General features: G+C 35.7%; 1 protein-coding gene across 1 annotated transcript in view; it reads left to right on the top strand.

Moving 5' to 3' along the window:
* Positions 1–23,961, top strand: part of Dmd (dystrophin) — a 1,737,386-nt gene that overhangs the window by 1,520,274 nt on the left and 193,151 nt on the right. Inside the window, exon 55 of the mRNA XM_048796385.1 lies at positions 5,836–5,896. Coding sequence (XP_048652342.1) covers positions 5,836–5,896 — 61 coding nt within the window. The remainder of the gene's footprint in view (positions 1–5,835; positions 5,897–23,961) is intronic.

Here is a 23,961-nt window from a genome sequence, read left to right as displayed (position 1 = left end):
ACATCTTAAAAATTCCTGGAAGTGGGGGTGGGGAGATAGTGGGAAAAAAGTTCAAGAAGCATTGCCCATTGCATCAATATATAATGAATCCATAAAACCATAACTAAAATTTGCCTACTTCCAAGGAGTCATGTACCAGTAGCTGATAGCTAATGACTTTCTCTTAATCCCAGAGTTGAGTTTTTTATTTTATCTCTAACAGAAGCTGTTATTTATTTTCCTTGTCCTTTTCCCACTTTTCTTGACCCAACTATATTATCAAGCTCCAAGTCCAACAAAGACAAGAAAAGTAGAAAGATTAATGAATGTATTTGGGTTGGAATTCCAGAGAGTGCTCTTTTGGCATGCTTTAAATAATATTAGCATTCTTTTTAATTTTCTGGTGAGGCCCTTGTGTCACTTAAAATATGGCTTAACACCGGGGTGCATCACTTGGCACATTCTGTTCATTGTACATTAAAAAAATGGTTGAAATCAGAACTTCCTCTTGATAACATGGCCTGTATTAGTGATTTTCAAAACCACCTTGGGAACAATATTGAATCCTGTCACCTCAATGAAGGAAAGCATTTGAAGGTAGAATTGCTACCCATTCTTGCTCTTAATAACATATTGTATCTGTAACACAAGGGGAAATTCAGAGGTCGATTTTGGAATAAATAAATTCATGTGTAGTTTACTATTTAAATTCAGTAGGCAATACCCCATGGTTCTGGTGCTGTATGATAATGAATGATTTTTACACTCAAGAATCTGAATAACAAAGCTGCACTGGAATTACACATAGTGGTTATAGAAACATCTGTGTAAGAAAATACCAAAGGATAGACTAGTGTCATATAAAAACTATTAGCCAATAAATCTGCTTTTGATGGGCTACTAAAAATGTACACATCAGGCATAAATGATGTGTGTGCCTATTACATAGGCTAGCTTTGTGAAGGATGGCAAACTTCCACTGGTGCACAGAGATAAGAAACAGCTGTTGTTGGTGTCAGCATTACTGCAAGAAATGAAATAATAATTCTGGGGCACACTCATAAGAGTTACCATATATCTGATCAACTTTTGAATAGATGCAAGACCAGAATCATCTGGTAGCCCCAAATGAAATTGCCAACAATCCTTTAACAATCTCTAAGGAAGGAGCACTGAATCCAATCCCATAGAACCACCATCCTACAGAGTGTTATTTCTAAAGCAAGTAGTTCAGTCCAATGTATGTGCATGTGTAGTGATGGGGCAGAAAAGGAATGGGGGAAAGCTATTGCTATTTTTCTCTTTTTGTTGTGTCAAGGACATTTTTGAGTATAAAATTTCAGGGTTTCAAATGATGACTGCAAAGCAGTTGCTTGAGTGAATTTATAAAATGTCAGTCATCAAAGGGGGAAAATTTTTTTTTTTTTGCAGTACTGGGGATTGAGCCCAGGTATACTCTACTATGGAGATACAACACTGTCTCCACCTCCCTTAATTCTTTTTGGAAACAGGGTCTCACTAAGTTGCCTAGGCTATCCTTGAAATTGTGATCCTCCTGCCTCAGGCTCCCAAGGAGCTGGAATTACAGGTATATGCCACTGTGCCTGGGAGAATAAAAACATCGTTAAGGGAATAAAAATGCATTGAATCTCACCATTGGATCTATTTGATAATTACCAATAAACACAAAAGATTTTTTTATTTTAAGGAAAAAAGATTAACGATTAAGAATTCCAGTTACAAAAGCTCAAAAAGTTCTTGTTGATCTGGAAATTATATTTTTTTTAAAATATCTTTTGAAATCATTTCAACCATTCAGTTCAAGAATTTCTGATAATTCCTCTAGCTCATAGCTGGGATTTTTCTACTTTTAATGTTTAACAATGAGAAGTCAACTATAGATACTCTATGCATTCCTCGGCTGGGCACCATGGATTTCCTTCTGTCTCTTGCTCATTATCTATTTGAAGGTTGTTTCTTTCAGACAGAAAGCTCCTTAGCCAGGCTACACAGCTCACAGACCTCTCCAGCCCACTTCTCTCTGAGAGGTACTGAAGAAGATTGTAGGAAATCAAATTGAGTCTTCTGCTACCATAGGACATACTGGTATCCTATAAATCAGAAAGAATTTCTGGACCATATAGAATGGCAAAGAAGTGGGAAAAGATAATGAGAGAAATTGTGCAGCCTCAGTCCACTGAGACCTTTAAAGAAAGAATAGCCATTCTTTTCTCAGTTTAGGCATTCATAAGCTGGTTATTCACAGCCAGTAAGGACTGGACCAAATGTGCTCTGGAGTTCTCTTCTTCCTTTTATGAAGCTGTAGTTTTAAGAAGAGGTACACTGAGCAGCGAGAAACTATCCACATTGATTTTTGGCTATCCACATTGCTTTCTGCCAGAGAGGTTTTTAAAATTTTGTAACATCAGACTCTGACCAGGTAGGTTAAGGAGTCCAGCCCAAGTTCTTAAATCAGGGCTTATTTACTATGTGAACTAATTGGGACAGGAGAGCTATATCCCAAAGAAGGAAAAAGGCAAGAGGAGAGTGGGCAAAGAATGAGAAAGGCAGGGAGGGAGGAGAGAAGAAAGGAATATGCAAAGGACAGAAATTAAAGGTGAGGGACTACTTCAAAGCAACAGCTAAATGTCTTTTTTCTCCATATTTAGAATTTCTGTCTGCCAAAATGAAAAAAAGCATAATTAGCAGCTAAATACAAATCCATTCCTATATCATTTAAGTGACATATCTCCAAGGTACAAAGCAGCTTGTCTGCTTAAAGGTTGGGTGATTTGAGCCCTCTGTTACTCTATATAAAACAAAGAAGCTGAAGTTTCATTACCCTTAAATTGTCTGGAAGTGGGTGAAGTTAACTTTTATTAGAAGCTGTTCTTTCATATTATACAGTGTAGTCAAGGATATATTAGCTTTGACGTTTTCTTACATCTCAATACTCTGTGGAGTGAATTTACTGTGAGACTAATTTAGAATGGAGCTTTTCCTAAGAGGAAATAATGGTCAGCATCAGTTGTGCTTCAAATTATTATTGGGATGAAATTTCAGAAAAGAAATATACATACACATCAAATTACTAGATGTCAATAAGAATGTTTCTTATATATTTTTTTTATTCCTGATGATATTCTATGTTTCTTAAAACTCCCATCTCTTAAAACTGATTTAGGAGGAAGGGTTTATTGTTAAGGAAATGTTACAGTGCCTCCCAAACATGATTATTTTGTCTTTAAAAGAAAAAAAATCAGATCAAACAGTTTATGAAAGGTATTTTTATTTTTTTTTTAATTTTTATTGTTGGTTATTCAAAACATTACATAGTTCTTTTTTTTATTTATTTTTTTAGTGGCAGTTGGACACAATACCTTTATTTATTTATATGTGGTGCTGAGGATCGAACCCAGGACCTCGCACATGCGAGGTGAGTGCTCTACCACTGAGCCACAACCCCAGCCCCAACATAGTTCTTGATATATCATATTTCACCCTTTGATTCAAGTGGGTTATGAGCTCCCATTTTTACCCCATATACAGATTGCAGAATCACATCAGTTATACATCCATTGATTTACATAGGTCGGGCTCCAAATTCCTCAATAGGACACCCATAGCACAAAAGTTAATAACTAGAATCAACAAATGGGACTTACTCAAACTAAAAAGTTTTTTCTCAGCAAAAGAAACAATAAGAGAGGTAAATAGAGAGCCTACATCCTGGGAACAAATCTTTACTCCTCACACTTCAGATAGAGCCCTAATATCCAGAGTATACAAAGAACTCAAAAAATTAGACAATAAGAGAACAAACAACCCAATCAACAAATGGGCCAAGGACCTGAACAGACACTTCTCAGAGGAGGACATACAATCAATCAACAAGTACATGAAAAAATGCTCACCATCTCTAGCAGTCAGAGAAATGCAAATCAAAACCACCCTAAGATACCATCTCACTCCAGTAAGATTGGCAGCCATTATGAAGTCAAACAACAACAAGTGCTGGCGAGGATGTGGGGAAAAGGGTACACTTGTACATTGCTGGTGGGACTGCAAATTGGTGCAGCCAATTTGGAAAGCAGTATGGAGATTTCTTGGAAAGCTGGGAATGGAGCCACCATTTGACCCAGCTATTCCCCTTCTCGGTCTATTCCCTAAAGACCTAAAAAGAGCATGCTACAGGGACACTGCTACATCGATGTTCATAGCAGCACAATTCACAATAGCAAGACTGTGGAACCAACCTAGATGCCCTTCAATAGACGAATGGATAAAAAAAATGTGGCATTTATACACAATGGAGTATTACTCTGCATTAAAAAATGACAAAATCATAGAATTTGCAGGGAAATGGATGGCATTAGAGCAGATTATGCTAAGTGAAGCTAGCCAATCCCTAAAAAACAAATGCCAAATGTCTTCTTTGATATAAGGAGAGTAACTAAGAACAGAGTAGGGACGAAGAGCATGAGAAGAAGATTAACATTAAACAGGGATGAGAGGTGGGAGGGAAAGGGAGAGAGAAGGGAAATTGCATGGAAATGGAAGGAGACCCTCAGGGTTATACAAAAGTACATACAAGAACACAACAGACACTAGTATGGCAATATGAAAGGTATTTTTAGAGGTTCAGCTTTAATAAAGAAACCACTACAACATAAATCTTAAAAATATAATTATAAAAGCAGCTGGGCATGGTAGCACACTCCTGTAAATCCCAGCAACTCAGGAGGTTGAGGCAGAGGATCACAAGTTTGAGGTCAGCCTCATCAATTTAACAAGATCCTGTCTCAAAATAAAAAAGTACTGGGGATATGGCGCAGTGGTTAATTGCCCCTGGGTTCAATTCCTGGTACCAAAAATAGATAGATAGATAGATAGATAATTAAAGGCAAACCAGATGTAGTGGTACACAGCTGTAATCCCAGGTAATCGGAAGACTAGGACAGGAGGATTGCCAGTTCCAAGACAGCCTGGAAGATTTAGTAAGACACCACTTAAAAACATTTTTATAAATAAATAAAAAACAGGGTAAAGACGATTGATTTGACTAATATACAATAAAGTCATTATAAAATAAATTCTAATTATGTGTAACATATACGCTATATATGCTTTATGTATATTTATTTATATATTTGTCTTATATATGTGTGTGTGTGTGTGTGTGTATATATATATATATATATATATATATATAAAAACATATATGACATAGAAAGTATGTGAAAACTTTTATTACTCTCTGATGCCAGGTACCATTCTGTCAGTTTTGGGTACCTCATCTAATAAGATCATATTGATTGGCTGATATTTTGAGGCACCAATTAAACATATAACTTGTAAATGAATTTGAATTCTCCTTAAGCCAAAAAGAAAAACAAAACAAGCATACGTGAACGATGAGTAGTATTTTAGCTTCAATAATTTTAGAATGCAAATATATCATAAAGGGATGTTTCAGACACTAAACTAATAAAACACAGTCAATCAAATATTAAAAGATATTGAGAAACAACAACAGGAAGTATTACAAGAAACATACCCAGTGGAGATGCATAAGAGAAAACCCTCGTCTACTCATTCGGTTTCTTATCGGTTCTATAGGTTTAGCAGTGGAAAGCCCCCACCCCTTTGTATTTATCTTTTTGCCTGAATGAGTTCAATTTCACTTAGATTAGGAGAGAAATTTCAGAAGAGCAGGTTAATCCATCCTGTCTTCATGGGCAACTGAGCAAACAGACCAATATCAGTGTAAAATTGTAATTCTGGAGATTAATGTTGTCTTTTCTATTTTTGGTGAATTTGACCTCCTTCACTTTTTTTTCTCTTTTTCTTTTTCAGCTTCTGTCCAGGGTCCCTGGGAGAGAGCCATCTCACCAAACAAAGTGCCCTACTATATCAAGTAAGTTGAAAAATCATATTCTTAAGGGAACATTTATTGTAGCTAATCCATGTATTCACAAGTGAATTTATTTTTAAAATACATCATTAGCCTTGCCTATGATACCTATTTCTTTCCTTAGAAAGCTTGGATAGTAAACTCATGCTAAAATTAGCACTGTAAATTTGCTGATGCAATAGGAAACTACTTTTAAGAAAAATTCATTTAATACAACATATATATGGTATGGTTTGGGGGAAGGGATCCATAATTTTCACAATAGAACAAAAAGCTCCTGATAATATTATTGATGGTGGAAGTGAATGTTTCACAGAAAGCTATTCGTCTGTTTTAGGGATTATTCTCATGTCATCTTCAGAGCGATACAAACTTCTGCAGTTGTATGTGCACAAACTGTTTTAGGTAAAAGAATCCTTCATGTATCCCAAAGGCAGAGAGTAGCAGTCCTGGATTTGTAGAGCTTAGGTGTTCATTCTTGATATGTAGCACTCAGTATTTGTTACCTAGTAACAACATCAGAGTGGTACTGTTTTCTGGGATCATTTGTGCCAGTCAAAAGAATAGTCAAAGGAAGGATGTGTGAAATATGAATTATGATGCATTAGGTTGACATGGACAATGGAGAGGAGAAAAGATATTGAGTTATTATGATACTTTAACAGTCTGTCATCAATCGTGCAGCGGAATCTAACTTAAAGTTAACTTTGAATTGGCTCCCCCAACAACAATTGGAAGTAATTGAGTTCATGAAACACTCTTCAATACCAACTGAAGTCTTTGAACTTGCTTCTGCTATGAGTCTGCAAATATTAAATGTGTTCTCATTTTTTCAGCCTGCCATCTTTTATTGAGTGTGTTTTTATTCTTCAACTGCCCATCAATTCTTCATAATTCAGTTCTAAAGCAATAACAGCAGTCCTAGATCTTCATTACTACAGTTTTCAAAAAATTTGATTTCATGCTTCTATTTTAACTCAAAAGAATGGGGGTGAAGGGACTCTTTTGGTTCTTCAAGGAGAGACATATCCTTTAGGAAATGGTTTACCCTTTGTCTTATTAAATTTTTTCAGATGAGATATCTCTTAACTTTAAAAATTCTCCTTTAATATTCCTTGAGCCTCCTTTTCAATTTTTCTGTTTTGCTTTAATTTTTTATTTGGGTTATATCTAATTTATTTCATGACTCTAAATTACTTTTTATTGTTTATTTATTTACTTATTTACTTATTTATTTGCTATACTAGGGATCAAATTCAGTGGACTCTACCACTGAGCTACATCCCCAGTATTTTTTTTTTTGAGTCAGGGTCTTGCTAAGTCACTAAAGTACTCCACCATGCCCTGCTACATGACATATTTTAATCACATTTTATTAAATAATATATTGATTTAGGCATGCACCATATGGCGTTATGTTCACATGTTGTATGTGTGTATGTGTGTGTGTAGTTTATTCAGTTTTTTTGATTCTTATTTTTTTAGTTGTAGATGGATGCAATACCTTTATTTTATTTTTTACGTGGTGCTGAGGATCAAACTCAGTACCCCACGCATGCAAGGCTAGCACGCTACCACTGAGCCACAACCCCAGCCCTGTTTTTTTTTTTATGGTACTAGGAATTGAACCCAGGGCCTTGTGCATGTTAGGCAAGTGCTTTACTACTGAGTATATCCCCATCCTTTTTTTTTTTTTATTTTGAGGCAGGGTCTCCCTAAGTTACCCAGGCTGGCCACAAACTTGAGATCCTCCTGCCTCAGCCTCCTCAGTGCTGGGATTATAGTCATGGGCCACCACACCCAGCTATCCTTTCTTTATAAACTGAAATTAAGACTCTTTTTCTCCTTTTGTGGATGAAATTTTAGGACTACCTGAAAATCAGAGACACCTATAAGCTATTGTTTAAATGTCTCACAGAGATTCCTAGCCCCATCCCCATTCCCAATTCCACCGTTCTTTTCCTGAATACTTATCTTCTCCTCCCTCCTATTACATATAATACAAGAAATCCCAGTATGTTGCTGTAGGAAAGTGGAGATTAATTCAGTCCAAAAAATTAAGTATTATCCAGGTGTGATCCTGCAGGCTTGTAATCCCAGCAGCTCAGGAGGCTAATGCAGGAGGATCTCATCTCAAGTTAAAAGTCAGCCTCTGCAATTTAGCAAGGCCCTAAGCAACTCAGTAAGACCCTGTCTCTAAATAAATTACAAAAAAAGGCCTTGGGATGTGGCTCAGTGGTAAAGCACCCCTGGGTTCAATCCCTGGTACCAGAAAGAAAAAAAAATAAATAAAAATGAGACAAGTTCTTAAAAAGCTGTAATTCCCCCTTTTCCAGTAAATTAGTCTCTTGCCTTCATTACAGTTAGAGAGCAGCTACGTGCCCTATTTGTTCAATGCTCCTTCATGTCTTGAGCGTCTTGGTGGTGGGTATTATTGATTATGGGCATGGATCTGTGAACAAGAAAACTCAGATTCTGGTCCTAGCTCTGATGTTATTTGACTGTGTTGTCTTGGACAAGTCATTAAGCCACTTAAACTTTGCTTTCTCATTTATAAAATAAGGAGTTTGTATGATATCTAAGGTCCTTTTAGTTCTCAGAATCAATGATTTGACTCATTCAATGGACTTGTTCAAACTTTTGTTCAAGAATTTTATCATCCTATTTTAAAATTCATTATTTGAATTGCTAAGTCTATATATTTTTTTCTTATTTTTCTACTGCTTAGCTTCAAATATGCCCTCTCAGCACACTCTAACTTCTCCAGGTACCTCATTCAAGAGCTCAAATCTTTCTGTAAAATTTAGGATTATTGTTCTTCCCAGCTCAATATTAAGAGACATAAAACAATAGACAGGAAAATTAATAGAGATGGGAGTATGGAGACCTTAAAAGCCTCTGAAGTGATCAGTTTCTTGGAATTCACATAATTTCTGGAAGATCTGTCTGATACTTTATGGAAAACAATTCTCTCCAGAATTATAATCTATTTGAAATTAGGGATTATGTTTCCCAAATTTAACTCTAAGCTGTAATATAGAGAATACATGTTCATAAAATGTGAATTGTTAGTAAGCAGATTACTAATGTCATTTGTGTTCTATTATTACTTTTTACTGTTATCTAAAACATTCTACTTAAAGCACATTATTTTGATGAGTAAGATCCAGTGGACTTCATGCACTGGTAAATGTTACTCATAGTCTGAGATGCCTTATTCATCCAAAACTAATAATAAGAATAAATTTACAATGACATTGCTTCAACCCATTTCTATTTTTCCTCTTTCTTATCTTGTTTGTCTTGACTTACATTCAGGAGTTTGTATCACAGATTCCCAGCTTCAAAAGCCAGGTGTCCTCTCTGGCTATTTTTTTAATGCTTTTCCTTTTCAATGCTGGGCTAAACTGATCATCTAAATAACAGGAGGTTTCCATATCAATAGCATGGATCCTAGTTGGCTTTTGAGTTGTGCATTCATCCTCAAGATCTGAAGTCATTAACAACATCTTTTGCTCTAGATTGCAAATCAGGCAGTGTTTATGCCCACATCCTGACACCAGCTTTTCATACGATACTATGATCCTTGATTTTGATACTTCAAACTACGTGTTTGTCTAGTTTATTAGTCCATAGCATATATCATTGTTACAATTTTCATATTCCCTCTCCCTTGGGGCTCTATTATTTCTGCCAGCATCTCTTTCAGGTTATTTGATTACAGCTTTCATTGCCACTGAAAAAATAATCACCAACAATGTTCAACCTGTTACAACTGCCTTTTCTACTCTCTGCCATTTTGTAGTTTTTTGGCCTACTGTCAAACTCATGAAAATTTCAATATAATAGCCTTTAACCAGCTGCTGCATTCTGTTAGGATTTCTTTCACCTTTTTATGTTGCATACTCCCATATGGGTAAACCAAACAGAGCCAAGAGCCAGGACTCTCTTGCTTTCTTAATGAGTTAGAAAACTATTCTTCTATGTTCTGGACTGTCCAAAGCATTGAGGAATCCCAAACCTACATGCAGGATGTTCCAACATAGATATCACAATAAGAGAATAAGAAAGAAAGAAATAGAACATTGGGTCAGATCAATAGGGCAACCAGAACCAACCCAGAATTCTGTCTCATATGAAGGCACTGGTAGTAGTTTTGCCAGTTAACCTAGTAAGCTTAATTTTAAAAATTAAGGTACATCATGACCATTTCTTGTCTGTTTTGTTTTGTTTTGGTCCCAGAGATTGAACCAAGGGTGCACTACCACTGAGGCACCTCCCCTGTCTTTTTCTTTTCTTTTCATGTGAGTCAGGGTCTGGCTAAGTTGTCAAGGCTGTTCTCAAACTTGTAATCCTCCTGCCTCCGCCTCCGAAGTCACTGATATTACAGGCATGAGGCACCATACCCAACTCATGACCATTTCTTAATGATGCATTATAAATCAATTGGCAGTGAGTTTATCCAATGGTGTCTTAAACTTTTGCCAATTTTCACCTGACCTTGTCTTAGAACTAAGTTCCATAGATATACTGACATCTGTATAAATCAAGGCATGTTTTAATTTCTCTTGAATCTACATCTTTTAACCTCAACGAATGGCCCCAATTAAGTGCTTTGGAATTCAATGAATACATTTCTGTTTACCCAGAGTTGACTTTAACCTTACATCCCCCACTAATGCTTTTCATTTTCATCTTCCTGGTCTGAGAAATTCTAATCCTTTTTAGTCTGTCCTTGAATGAAAGATAAGCTTTCCCCTTGATCATCTTAGTTGCTTCTCCCTGGATCTTTTCCAGTGCTTTAATATCTTTCTTGGGATATCGTGACTACAAAGGTCCAAATATTGGTTATTAAATTTGTTAGCATTGTCTCTAGTCTCCACTCACTCGTGAAGAAAATAAATGCTATTCACTATCTCCCATTGGTGCAGAAATAAAGAAACCAATTGAGGTCATAACCTGTTCTACATATATTAGTTCTAGCGTTGATTTTCTGCTACTTTTCAGTAATACCAGATGAATTGTTTGACCTTATATTTCTGCCAGCTGTCCCTTAGGAAGGATTTGATTTTTAGACAAGCTGGTTCTTTCCCTCCTTCAAAGAAGCTGTGGTTGCTAAATATTGGGAAGAATTTACTAATGAAACTCAGTAGTAAACCTGCTGACTCAATCAGCAATAATACATTTCATCCACTTCCTTTCTAAATATTTCTGAAGCACTTCACAAAAGAGTGAAAAATGGGGTTCAGGGGAAACTAATTGTTCAGCTCTTTTTTTTATACATGCAGTGCTCAAAAAGCAGCTCATATCCACAGGAGTGTATCCCTCTTCCTGCTGGTTATTCTGGATATTGTATATAAATTATTGTGCATGACCTTGACCTACCCTTCTCTCTGCTCTCAATCCCAGGCATGTTTGTACATAAATTTATATTATCTGAGTTTTTTTGTTGTTTTTTGTTTTCTGTTCTTTGGGGTTTGTTTGGTTGGTTGGTTGCTTGCTTTTGGTACCAGGAATTGAACCCAGGGGCAGTTAACCACTGAGCCACATCCTCATGCCGTTTTTTGTATTTTAATTTAGAGACATAGTCTCACTGAGTTGCTTAGGCCCTTGCTAAGTTGATGAGGCTGGCTTTGAGGTCATGATTCTCCTGCCTCAGTCTTTGCTGGGATTACAGGCATGTGCCACTACACCTGGCTCTAAGTTTTTTTGTTTGTTTGTTTAGCTTTCTGGTGGTTCCTGCTTAGCAAATGGCAGTATAAAACCTCCCTGGCTGAAGTCAACACTCACTTTACTCAACATTATTTATACCATTGCTATGTCTGATGAAATCACTTCTATCTTCATATGGCCTACCATTCCTATAGCTCCAGTGGTATTAGTATTTGACTCTCCACATGAAATTGTGGCCATTTACCTAGACTTATCTTTTGGCACTGGTGTTCTTCTGTATGTTATAGGTCTACATTTCTGGTTTAAACTCACAGATCTTGCTCTGGTTCTTAGAACCCATGTTTCCTAACTGCAGTAGCCTCTGAGTCTTGACACCACCTCCCCATTATGCCATATTACTTCTATAACTACATTCTAGGCAGTTTTTCTGATTTTAAATCCCTCCCGTGTTTAAAGCATATCTTATTTTCATTCTTGTTCCAGCTCCTCTTTGTGCCAGGAGTTGCTCTAAATCAAGTTTGGGTTGGTTTATTTGTTCTTTTGAATTTATTTTTTGTTTTTTTCAGAACCAGTATTTACATACAGAGGCAGTAGTGGTTAGTTCTGTCTTAGCTTTAACAGCAATTGACATGTTCAATATCTCTGTGTTATCTGGTTTTCAGATAACAATCCTGAATCACTTATTTTCTCTGGTCCTTGGTTTCTCCTTCTATCATCTAAGGAGGCTGACATCACAGGTCATTTCCAGTATCTTCTGAAAATGACATGGGCTTTTGCTATAAAGTACACTGGATTGTGGCCTCTGATTTGGAAAACATTCCCCCACTTTCTCACTCCTATTTGGCTATTCTGAGAATTATACGGGTGTCCTGACATTTACTTTGAAAACTGGTTGAGTTTTGGCATAGGTTTTCATAGAATATGAACACATCCTGTAACATATAATTTTGTGCCATTTCTGGTAAGATCCTTCTCATTTATATTTTCCTTCAATCTACACCTTTTAGCAGCTGACAACATGATATTAAATAGTGGAAATTTTAAATAGACCAGGCAACAGAACCCTTAAAATCCAGTTCCAGCTTCTCTATCAACTAGCATTTAACCAATCCTGAATCACTTATTTTCTCTGGTCCTCAGTTTCTCCTTCTATCATCTAAGGAGGCTGACATCACGGGTCATTTCCAGTTCTGACATTCTCTGGTTGTATGAATGTTGACTTTGAAATAGAAATTGTTTGTGACAGTTTTTCAGAGGAGTGAAAATGAATCTTCATATCACCCTTGAGGATTCTTATTGCACCATCAATCTTATCAGGATAGAAAGGACAAATAACATTAAAACTTTTATTTAACCATTTAGCACCATTGATGATATAAAGTGGATGTAACAGAGAATCAGCTGTCTAATTTGAGCTGTCAATCTCTGAGGACGATGGTGAGTATCTCTGGATAATTAAATTTTTAAAATCACTGCCAAAAGCCTGGTGCTCTGACTTTTCAAAAGGCTTTAGTACACAAAGATAACCCAGAGGTCAGTCATCTCTGCTGTGCTTTCTCCTCCACAGTTTGATGGTTCCAAAGGTCACATTGCCTGAGTCTCATTAAGCTCTGGAACCGCAATGAAGGCACAGTAATGCTTAATTGATGATATAATCATGAAAACAACTAAAGTTAATATATTAACTGAAAGACAGTGAATGAGATGCCATGGTGCTTTGCAGAGTATTGATTCTGCTATTCAGTTTTGCAAAGCTTGTTGAGAGATGTAGATATTGGTATCTTCTGTGTCTCATAGACTCATTAAAACAACTCACATCCAAGCCAGGAGAGGTTGCACATACCTGTAATCACAGCAATTGCAGAGGTGAAACAGGAGGATCACAAATTTGAGGCCAGCCTCAGCAAAACCCTCAGCAACTTGGCAAGACCTTGTCTGAAAATGAAAAATAAAAAGGGCCATTCTGGTATGGTAACACATGCCTGTAATCCCAGCAGCTTGGGAGGCTGAGACAGGAAGATTGTGAGTTCAAAGCCAGCCTCAGCAACTTAGTGTGGCCCTAAACAATTGAGTGAGACCCTGTCTCTAATATAAAAGGACTTGGGGATGTGGCTCTGTCATTAAGCACCCCTGGGTTTAATCCCTGGGACCAAAAAAAAAGGCTGGCAATGCAGTTCAGTGGTAAATTGTCCCTGAGTTCAATTCCCAGTACCAAAACAAAAAACTCATGTCTATACATACACATAACATAATTTGCTCAATTTCAATACCCAGTCCCTTGAATCTCACTATCATGTTTAATTATAATGCACTAATAAATAATTAAAATGAAATAAAAAGAGAATCGGTTAAAACACACACACACACACACACACACACACATCTCACATCCTAGGACTGGTGATGTGGCTTAGTGGTAGAATGCTTTCATGGCATGCATGGTTCCCAGATTCAATCCCCAGCACAATAAATAAATAAATAAATAAATAAACAAACCAACCAACCAACCATCATTTTTTGTCATTTCATAGCTAGTTTGTATAACCTTGACTGAAATAACATACACTACAAGGATAAATGTTGAATCTTTTTTGAAAAGAATGTTTCACAGATAACATGTACTCAGTAAATATGTGAAAGAATGAATGAATGAACAAAGGAACATGTACCACTGATTTTATGTACCTCTCAGTTTCTTGACTCCTTTTACCTTCAAAAAAAATCTCATTTTTGTGTGCCATTTTTTTAACAGTGCCAAGATGGAACCCAGGGTTTGTGCATGCTAGGCAAATACTCTGCCACTAAGTATATTCCTAGCCCCTGTGTGTCAATTGAATTTATTGCTTGAATCTATTTTCATATCCTCTAGATGTCAACTTTAGTGTTAGAAATTATATGGAGTTTCTTGTATCTCATGTAGTTGGTGCCAAGGAGACAACCCTCAGCATGCAAGTCTCGATGATACATACCAAAACCTGAGTTCTAGCGTGCACAAGGCCCTGGGTTTGATCCCCAGAACTACCAAGAACTGAAGTTCTAGATTCTGTTCTGTCTTTAACAATATGATTTGAGATATTCATGAATAATAAAGAAGTAGAAATAAATCATGCTGAGATCACTCTGAGCTCTGATTTCTTTGTTTTGGTGGAGCTGGAATCTTTTTTTCCATAAATATCATTTATGAGGCTTCTTCTGTTTTTCCAGTGGTCCATAGAGTTTTCATTTGATCAACCACTGTGTTTCATTGAGCACTGCATATGGAACTTACTTTGGGACTGGACTCTGGTAGCCACTGATTCTTAAGATAATGTCATATATGATACATTTTTATTCTATAGAAAAAATATTGTAACATTCTGCATAGGTAATGCTTAAAAGTGGGGATGGGAAGAATGTAATGTATACAAACCCTCTATTATAATATACATGATCTAGCATAGGTGTTCCCTGCTTCATTCATGGCACTTTGGGGAATGTGAGTGACCATAGGACATATAGTAAAGATTGTCTCTCTAAAAGAAGAGAAGTAAATTATTTTAGCTATTCCTCCATTTTCTTTTTCTAACTTTCTTAAGCATGCCTTTTCTTACACAATTTATGTTTAGGAAAAAAATATATTGGTGGTAGCATCAAATATACCTGCATTTAAAACTCAGTTCTATCATACTCTGTTATTTGAACAATTTACTTAACCTGATGTCCATTCTTTTTATGGCACATGATAAAAATCATTCCAGAATTATGAATTGGCTTTTCTTCTCTCCTCTAAAACTGAATTGAAGTCTAATTGACCTCTACTAGATACAAAGTGTTTTAGGGATTTTAGGAGTACACAGGGATATGTTTAGTGTGAGTTACATATTTGGAATATTTTCTAGGACCAAAATATGCCCCTGATCAAATTCGTTTATTTTCATTCTTAAGAATTCCCATACAATTTGACATATGCATGTATTCCCAAACATTCCTGAGCTTCTCCTAAGCTTCTCTAATTGCTTCTTATCCTGTCCCCCTGGGAAGCAGCATCCTGTTCCCTTTACAAAGGTCAGTAGCAGCCTGGACAACATTTTTAAATAACTTAATAACCCTGAACTGCCTGTCCCCTTTGGAGAATTTCCTTAGAGCATTAGTCCTTTGAACACTGACCTGGTTGCAGAAAATGTCCCTTTCTCAGCAGGAAAACTTCAAATCCTATTCACTCTTCCCCTCCATCATTTTAGGAGATAGGGAGGGTGAGTTCAGGTAGGAAAAAGGGAATTAAATACTTCTTTTTGGAAGAATGTTAGCATGTTAACAGACACTGCCTCTCTCCATATATTATATTATATATGTATGTATTCTTTTAAAAAACAAATTGTGAGTGCATTGTATAAATCAGTACTGTCACACTGCAAAATTTTAAAATCCTTGTACAAGATAGATAAAACAAATCTCTGCCTTTCTCAGCAGTCTGAAAAGCTCCTAAGAACAGGTCCTAGATGAGGTTTAGCCTACTGTCAGCATTCAGCAAATGATCATGTCTTCTGTGATATCATTAACTCCTGGGTGGATGAAACTGAGAAGCTTCTGTGCTCTTCCTGGAACTTTCAATTGCTTTTTCTGTTTTTCTTTCTTAGCTTATCCACATCCATCTTGGTCCTCAAAGCCAATGTGAATCAGACAGTCAGTAAAAAGTGTAATTTTTAACTTCTTGATTGTTTTGGAAGACAACTTTTTTTTTTTTTTTTTTTTGGACAGGCGCGGTAGTGCACACTTATAATCCCAGCACCTCAGGAGGCTGAGGGAGGAGGATCACAGGTTCAAAGCCAGATTCAGCAATTTAGTGAGGCTGTAAGCAACCTAGTAAAACCCTATCTCAAAACAAAAATGGCTGGGGATGTGGATCAGCGATTAGGCACCTTTGGGTTCAATCCCTGGTACCAGAGAGAGAGAGAGAGAGAGAGAGAGAGAATGAGAGAGAGAAGAAGACAATTTTGGGGGGGGGTGGCTATTTCCTTTGATTTGGTCACTTTTTCTTATTCTAGAACTTTCTGTAAGGGGATTATTTTTTTCCTCATAGTACTGATTTATACATTTCACATAATCTTACAGACAAAAAAACAAAATTTAATATGTACCTACTCTGTACTAAATGATACACCAGGTGTTTCATATGTATACAGATAAAACATGTGGTATCATTTAGCCTGAAACCATTTAATCCTAACAACTGCAGTTATTATTTGATAAAGAAGAAATAGCTGAGGCTTGAGGTGCTTGGTGATTTGCCCAAGTGACTCTAATAAAAGAATGGCAAATTGATATTTAAAATCATCATCATCTCACCTGTTGTGTGCAGCTGTTTCAACTTTTTAGTACAGTTAAGTTGAAAATTGGCCCTTAGGACAACCAAGTATGGCCAGCCTACCACTGTGAGGCTGCCATCCTGGGCATCACCAATGTGACCCCATTTAGTCCTTTATGGTATTGATGGTATTTTTCCTTAGCTTATCTAGCCAATCAAGTTCTTTTGTCTCTATTGTCTTACAGAGACCAAAGTTACTTTCTGGGGTTTTTGGTAATAAAGAACAAAAAAAGTGAAAAACCTGGTCAACCCTGATGTAAGCACTTTTTATGTCTATGTAAGATTAAGAAAGCAAAGGCTTTTTGACACACTTTCCACCACTTCCATTAGGGTTTTCCTAAAATGAGAGTATGTCCAAGAGTAGTAATCTAAACTGAGTGTGGTGGTGAAGATCTGTAATCCCAGAGGCTCAGAAAGCTGAGACAGGAGAATCAGGAGTTCAAAGCCAGCCTCAACAACAGTAAGACTCTAAGCAACTCACTGAGACCCTGTCTCTAAATAAAATACAAAATTTAGGGCTGGAGATGTGCCTCAGTGGTCGAGTGCCTCTGAGTTCAATCCATGGTACCCCACTCCTCCAAAAAAGAGTAGTAATCTAATAGCTGTCTCAGAATGTGTTTTTCTTCATACTCTCAATCATAAACCTTTTTAAAAGGTAGGACATGATCAATTCAGGTGGCCCAGAACAGCTCTATGAAAGCTTTTGCAGCATTAGAGTGTGTCCTTGAATTTGACACCATCCTCTCCTTCCAAACAAATAAAGTTCTCATCTTTTTCTAAAATTTTTTTGTAGTTATATATGGACAGCATGCCTTTATTTTGTTTATTTTTATGTGGTGCTAAGGATCAAACCCAGGGCCTCATGCTTGCTAGGCAAGCACTCTGCCACTGAGTTACAGCCCCAGCCCCAAGTTCTCATCTTTTTATAAACCTCAGGCAGGCCTATGGTTCTACCCTTACAAAGCAAATACATGTGGCCTGTGGCCATAAGTCATGGCTTTTACAAACACTGAGCATTGGATCACCACATGTGTTACATGTAAACATCTCATCTTATTACAGAATGATATTTTTAATTTTTTATTATAACTACACGAAGGCAAAGAAGGATTTCTTATACTTTCTCTTGTAATAACTCAAAATTACTAGACCATTTTAGGCAATTGGTGTGTTTTTATGTTTTTGATGATAAAGAATAACTTATATTTCCTGTAGATTAAGAAAAAACCTGAGGCTGGGGTTGTAGCTCAGTGGCAGAGCACTTGCCTAGAATGTGTGAGGCACTGGGTTCGATCCTCAGGACCATATAAAAAAATAAATAAATATTAAAAAAAAGAAAAAAATCTATCTGAATATATAATCACCCTGTAATTATCTATAAATATAAGCTCTTTATCATAAGTCTAGATTAATTATTCCCCCCAGATTATTTATATCAACACTGTAGTAACTTTTTTGTCCCTGACCCTCAAAACAATCAAATAATAAAGAAAAATGAATCCTTCATTGGAGCAGGAAGGAACTGAGCAGGCACACTGAAAGTTCAAGGTGAAAACATTTTCATGTCTATAATTTAAAAGAATTATAAACATTTTATGTATATATAGAGAGACAAACACAGAGAAAGATATTAGCAACAGGTTTGTGATTCATTTCCTGGGCAGTATGAGAGGAATGAATGACTTTATCAGACTACCTTATAAACATGCTAATGACCTCCCAGATCTCCTTGTTAATCTTGTTAATGGCATTTAACTCCTGGAATGATACTTGAAAGTCTCTATCTATAAAATGTTTTTAGTAGGATATACCTGGTCTGCTTAGGTTGTTTCCTGTAAATAGAATTGCCAATTCATGGATTTATGGGTCATGGCTAGCTGGAGAATGGTGCATAGTTACACAAGGATTTTTCCTATTTTTATAATTAACAGATCATAAAAAGAAAGCCTTTGGAAACTGAAAGGTCATCTTTTCAATGTCCGTGTTTTGCATAAAATTTTCAAAAAACATTTCAGCTAGTATGAAACCAAAACACATCATAATGAGAAATAACAGACCTTTTGGAGAAACATATCTAATTATGTCCAGTCCCTCCAGAGAAAGAATGTTCTATCTGTGCTTTGTGCTTCCCTATAATCCTTTGAATCATTAGTAAAGGTTGGCACTAGATAAGAATCTAAGATTTTCTGGTAAGTTTAGTGTAAAATTCAAACTTTATACTTACACAGTATGTATTTAATTTTAAAATGTTTTTTTTTTTTTTGTAATGAAAGAAAGGAAAGAAAAGCAGAATGAGTAGGTCCATTTATTTTTCCTTTATATGTTATCTGTATTTCTAGGAAATCACAGGTCTAAGAAGAATCTAGGGTCAGAACTAGAGAAGGATATGCAGTTACACATTTCTATATCTTAAATTATGAATTTTTTCCACATTTTTATTGATGCATTGTAGTCATGCATAATGGTGGGATTTGTTGTTTTATATTCATACATGCATATAATATAACAATATAATTTGCCCAACATCACTTCTCAGAACTTCTGCCCTCCCTCCACTCCTCTGTAACCCTGGTCCCTTTTCTCTACTCATCTCCCTTTGATTTTCATGAGATTCCCACCCCCTGTAAGTAATTTTTTTAATTACCTTAGAATAAATCCTAGCAATAGCAGAGTCTTCTGTAACTGCCTTGCTAACACTCTAAGTCATCTTTCTAATTTAACTCTTGAAATATTTTTTGTTTTCAGATCCTTTGTCTCCCCAATTAACCTATAAGGCTCCTTGACAGTACTCTGGCCTTTTGCATCTTTGCATCATCCTTAGCATTTATTATGTAATATAGCTCATATAAAACTAATTATAAGTACTTGACAGTTTGTTTTTATTTTGACAATTTGTTTTAAGCCCTGTAAATTGAGCTATGATGCTTCAGGGTTTTTTTTTCTTCCTGTTACTAAGGATTGAATCCAGGGGCACTTGTACGGGAACTACATCCCAATCCTTTTTATGTTTTTATTTTCTTTTTTATTTTTTAGACAGGATTTCACTAAATTGCTGAGGCTGACTTTGAACTTGCAATCCTCATGCCTCAGCCTCCTGAGCTTCTAGGTTTATAGTCATGCAGCTTTAATAGGTATTCTTATAAAGAAACAGAAAAGAACAAATTAGAAAAATTCCATATAATATTTTTATTCTAGATAATCCCACTAGGATTACAGATGATTGAATTATGTTTGGGGAGCAATTTCGATCCTTGATCCATTAATTTTCTGCTCTTCAATTGTTTGAGAACAGAAAAAAATACTTGATGGGGTTGGTTGCCTGAATGGAGTATCCTGTAAACTGAAAATCTTTGAAAGTTACTGTTTTGGAGGAAGTATTTTTAAGTGCATATTTATTCTTAAAGGAATTCCTGTTGCCAAAACTGTTTTAAAGATATCTTAGAAAAAAATCTTCAAATCCTCTATCAAAACTCAGAGACTATTTTCAGAAGCTAAAATTGTTCATTGAATACACATAAGCCTATGTTTTATTAAAAGATTTTGAGACAGGCAAGGTGGCATGCACCTGTAATCCCAGCGTCTTGGGAGGTTGAGACGAAAGGAACCCAAGTTCAAGGCCAGGCTCAACAATTTACAAGGCCCTAAGCAATGTAGTGAGACCCTATCTACTCAGTGGTAAAGGGCCTCTGGGTTCAATCTCCAGTATGGGGGGCGGGGGGAGATTTTGAAACAAGTTGGAGTGAGGTAAGTGGTAAAATAGAGGCAGAACCATAGTGGCATTCAACAAAGACATCAAATTTGGCATTCTGTTTTTCTCAACCCATTCTTTCCTTTCTCTTTGTGCTTGCTTCAGCAACACATATGGCATTCTTGCCTTTGTCTGTTAATATTAGATCATTAGGGGATGTAACGGTGAATTAAAATGACAAAAGTATGTGCTTATACAAATATGAAGCAATGATCCCATTATTATGTATAATTATAATGTACCAATAAAAATCAATTAAAATATTAGATATTATTATCAAGCATTTAGAGAATAGTTGCATAAATGTCTGACATTGATAAAAATGGCCATTTAAAAAAAACAGTTTTCATGGGTTTTCTTTCTTTCTTTGGTAGCGAGAAGTCATCTCTCTACCTTTTTAAATAGACTTCCTTATCAAGGACCTTATAGCTGTTTATCTAATTCGTATTTCATGTACCCTTGGTAACCAAGCCATTTCTTTTTTACTGTAAGTGCTGCAAAGCAGCAAAAAGCATTCCCACAATGCTCAACCTCATTTATTATCAACAAAATTGACAATTATATTCCAAGTCCTTGAATATATTCCTTGAGAAGATATATAAGCTGAAAATGAGCAGCTCAGTGTTGAGATAGAAGTTTGATCTTTCTATACTGGCAGGTAGAGTTGTGGAAGGATGGAGAAAACATATCCAAACTACAAAGTCATTTTTCCAGGGAAGCTATGTGACTGTAACAGTAACTATATCAGAGGGCTCAGATGTGGAACATTTCTTTAAAATTAAAATCTAAAAATCCTGATGTCTAATGGAATGTATAAAAATAGCTACCTCCGAAAGATCTGAGCTGAGCAGAGGAATACTGAATAATGTAATCTGACAGTTTGGTCCAGACCCTTAGTAGTTACTGTAGCCAGAAAAATATAGAATTAATTCAATAAAACATCAGAAAAAAACACAACATAAACATGAAATATTTTAAATTAAAAATATAAAATAAAAATGGAAAAAATTCCTCAGCAAATCAATATTGCTTGGGGAAACATGAATCCCAGACCAGTAATATTTTTATCCAAATACCTTCTAGTTCTGCAGTGAACAAACACCTTTATCACCAAATTTTATAAAGAGCAGAGTGAAAAAAGAGTACCTAAGGTTGTTGAATATACTTCTCAAAGTTGGTAACTGAGTTTCATGATTGACTATACTAATGCCTACTAAATTTATTCATTGTACTTTGTCAATTTAGGATTTTTATTTTTGCTTGCCCTTGTCTAAAAGTATATATTATAAAACAAAATTAAAGAAATGGTAATATAATTACAAAAGTTATTAATCAATAGCGGTTGTTATTGTGAATAGATTGCTGTGGTTGTATAGAGTAATAATAGACCTTAAAAAATCTGTCAGAAATTTAATATGGGATATAAAATACCAGAGTTGGGCAGGGGTGAAATAAAATTTAAAAAACAATAGGAAATTAAATTTAGGCATAAGAATACAAATGTATAAATTCTATAGATGTTCTAAAAGAATATCCTTATGTAACTGTATTACTCTCTGAACTTCATTCCTCTGTGAAATATAGGGGGATGATACTAAACAAAAACATCATTTCTGCTTATGAACCAATCAGAAGATAATATGAACTTTTAAGGGTTGTACATTATAAAGGCATAATTTAACCCAGTTGTGTTATTGGTTTTATTTTTTAAATACATGACAGCGGAATGCATCACAATTCTTATTACACATACAGAATAATTTTTCATACCTCTGTTTATATATAAAGTATGTTCACATCAATTCATGTCTTCATACATGTACTTTGGATAATGATATCTATCACATTCCACCATCCTTGCCAATCCCCTGCCCCCTCCCTTTCCCTCCCACCACTCTTAACCCAGTTTTTTAATCTTGGAAAATTAATTCCATACAAACCTTCATTAGAAAATTCTCAATTCTTTGAATTAAGTATTATAGTAAATATGTTTACTCAATTTCCAAGTTTCATGTGTTCTTTTCAAACAAGAAAATCTTCTAAATGTCTAACTGACTTCCCCTGATTGTCTTTTGAAGTAGTTCAAATACATACAGCCATAAATAACTACAACAAGAACACTTTGGCAGACATATATATGTCTTATTTGTTTTTAATGTTCACAATATAAGCTACACTTATTGCCAAACATTACTTTCAGTTTTGTTACAAATGAGCAAAGTATACCTGGTTTGTAAAGAAGAAGTTGGCTGAAGCGCAGCCCTGAATAATTTTTTCTGCAACCCCAAAGAGGAAAACCTTTGAAATGCAAATATTGACCTTTCTCAAAGCCCTAGGTAAAGTTTGATGGAGGTGTTTTGTTTTTGTTTTGTCTTATGCTGGTGCTTTGTTATTTGGAGGCTAGACTGTATTGGCAAGACATAATTGGCTGATATGTTAATAGACTTGATGGAGCTTGTAGGTTGGAGTTAGGAAATAGACCCAGAATGGAAGAGGTGAGACCAATGAGTGATGTAGAAAGCACTTGAGATAGGTTAGTTCTAGATAATGGTAGCAATACCAATCATGAGAAGTGGTTATATTTGGGGGATACGGTTTGGAAACAATTGATCTATCTTGTTGATGCATTGGAGGGTCAGGAGTGAGAGAAAGAAGGTAATACAAGTGTCTCCTGGGCTGTTGGCTGGGACAGGTACCTGAAGAGAAGCATGCTTGATAAAGAAAATCATCTAAAATGGTCTGTTTTACTGCATGGTGACCATAGTTAATACTAATGTATTATATATTTCAAATTTGCTAAAAGAATAGAATTTTGATATTCTTACCACAAAAAATGAAGTTGGTGAAGTAACAAATAATTAGCTTGATCAATTCTTTCTACAATGTCTGCATAGATCAAAACATCATATTGAACCCCATAACTATACATGATTGTCAAGTCAAAATAAATAAAAAGTAACGATTATTTTAGAAAGAGAGATCTGCTTTAGATACCATTGAAGAGCTTCTGGACTCCAGTAATGCCCACTGGTCACTCTTCATCCCCTGCAACAATAAGCAATCATTTAATCTAAACAAAAGAATGAGCTTGTCACCTAAATGACCACTCTTCTAAATAGAATACTGAAGCTGCTTGGGTTTAGACATGAAATTTGAGGCACCTATTAGGTATCCAACCATGCCACTCAAAATTTGAATCTAAAACTCAGGTAAGGCCAATAGCTATAACTTTTGGAGTCATCAATATACATAATAATCATATATATATATATATATATATATATATATATATATATATATATG

This window comes from Marmota marmota, unplaced genomic scaffold (genome assembly GCF_001458135.2).
Source record: "Marmota marmota marmota unplaced genomic scaffold, marMar, whole genome shotgun sequence".
In the NCBI taxonomy this organism is placed as follows: Eukaryota; Metazoa; Chordata; class Mammalia; order Rodentia; family Sciuridae; genus Marmota; species Marmota marmota.
This window is presented reverse-complemented; position numbering and strand designations above follow the sequence as displayed.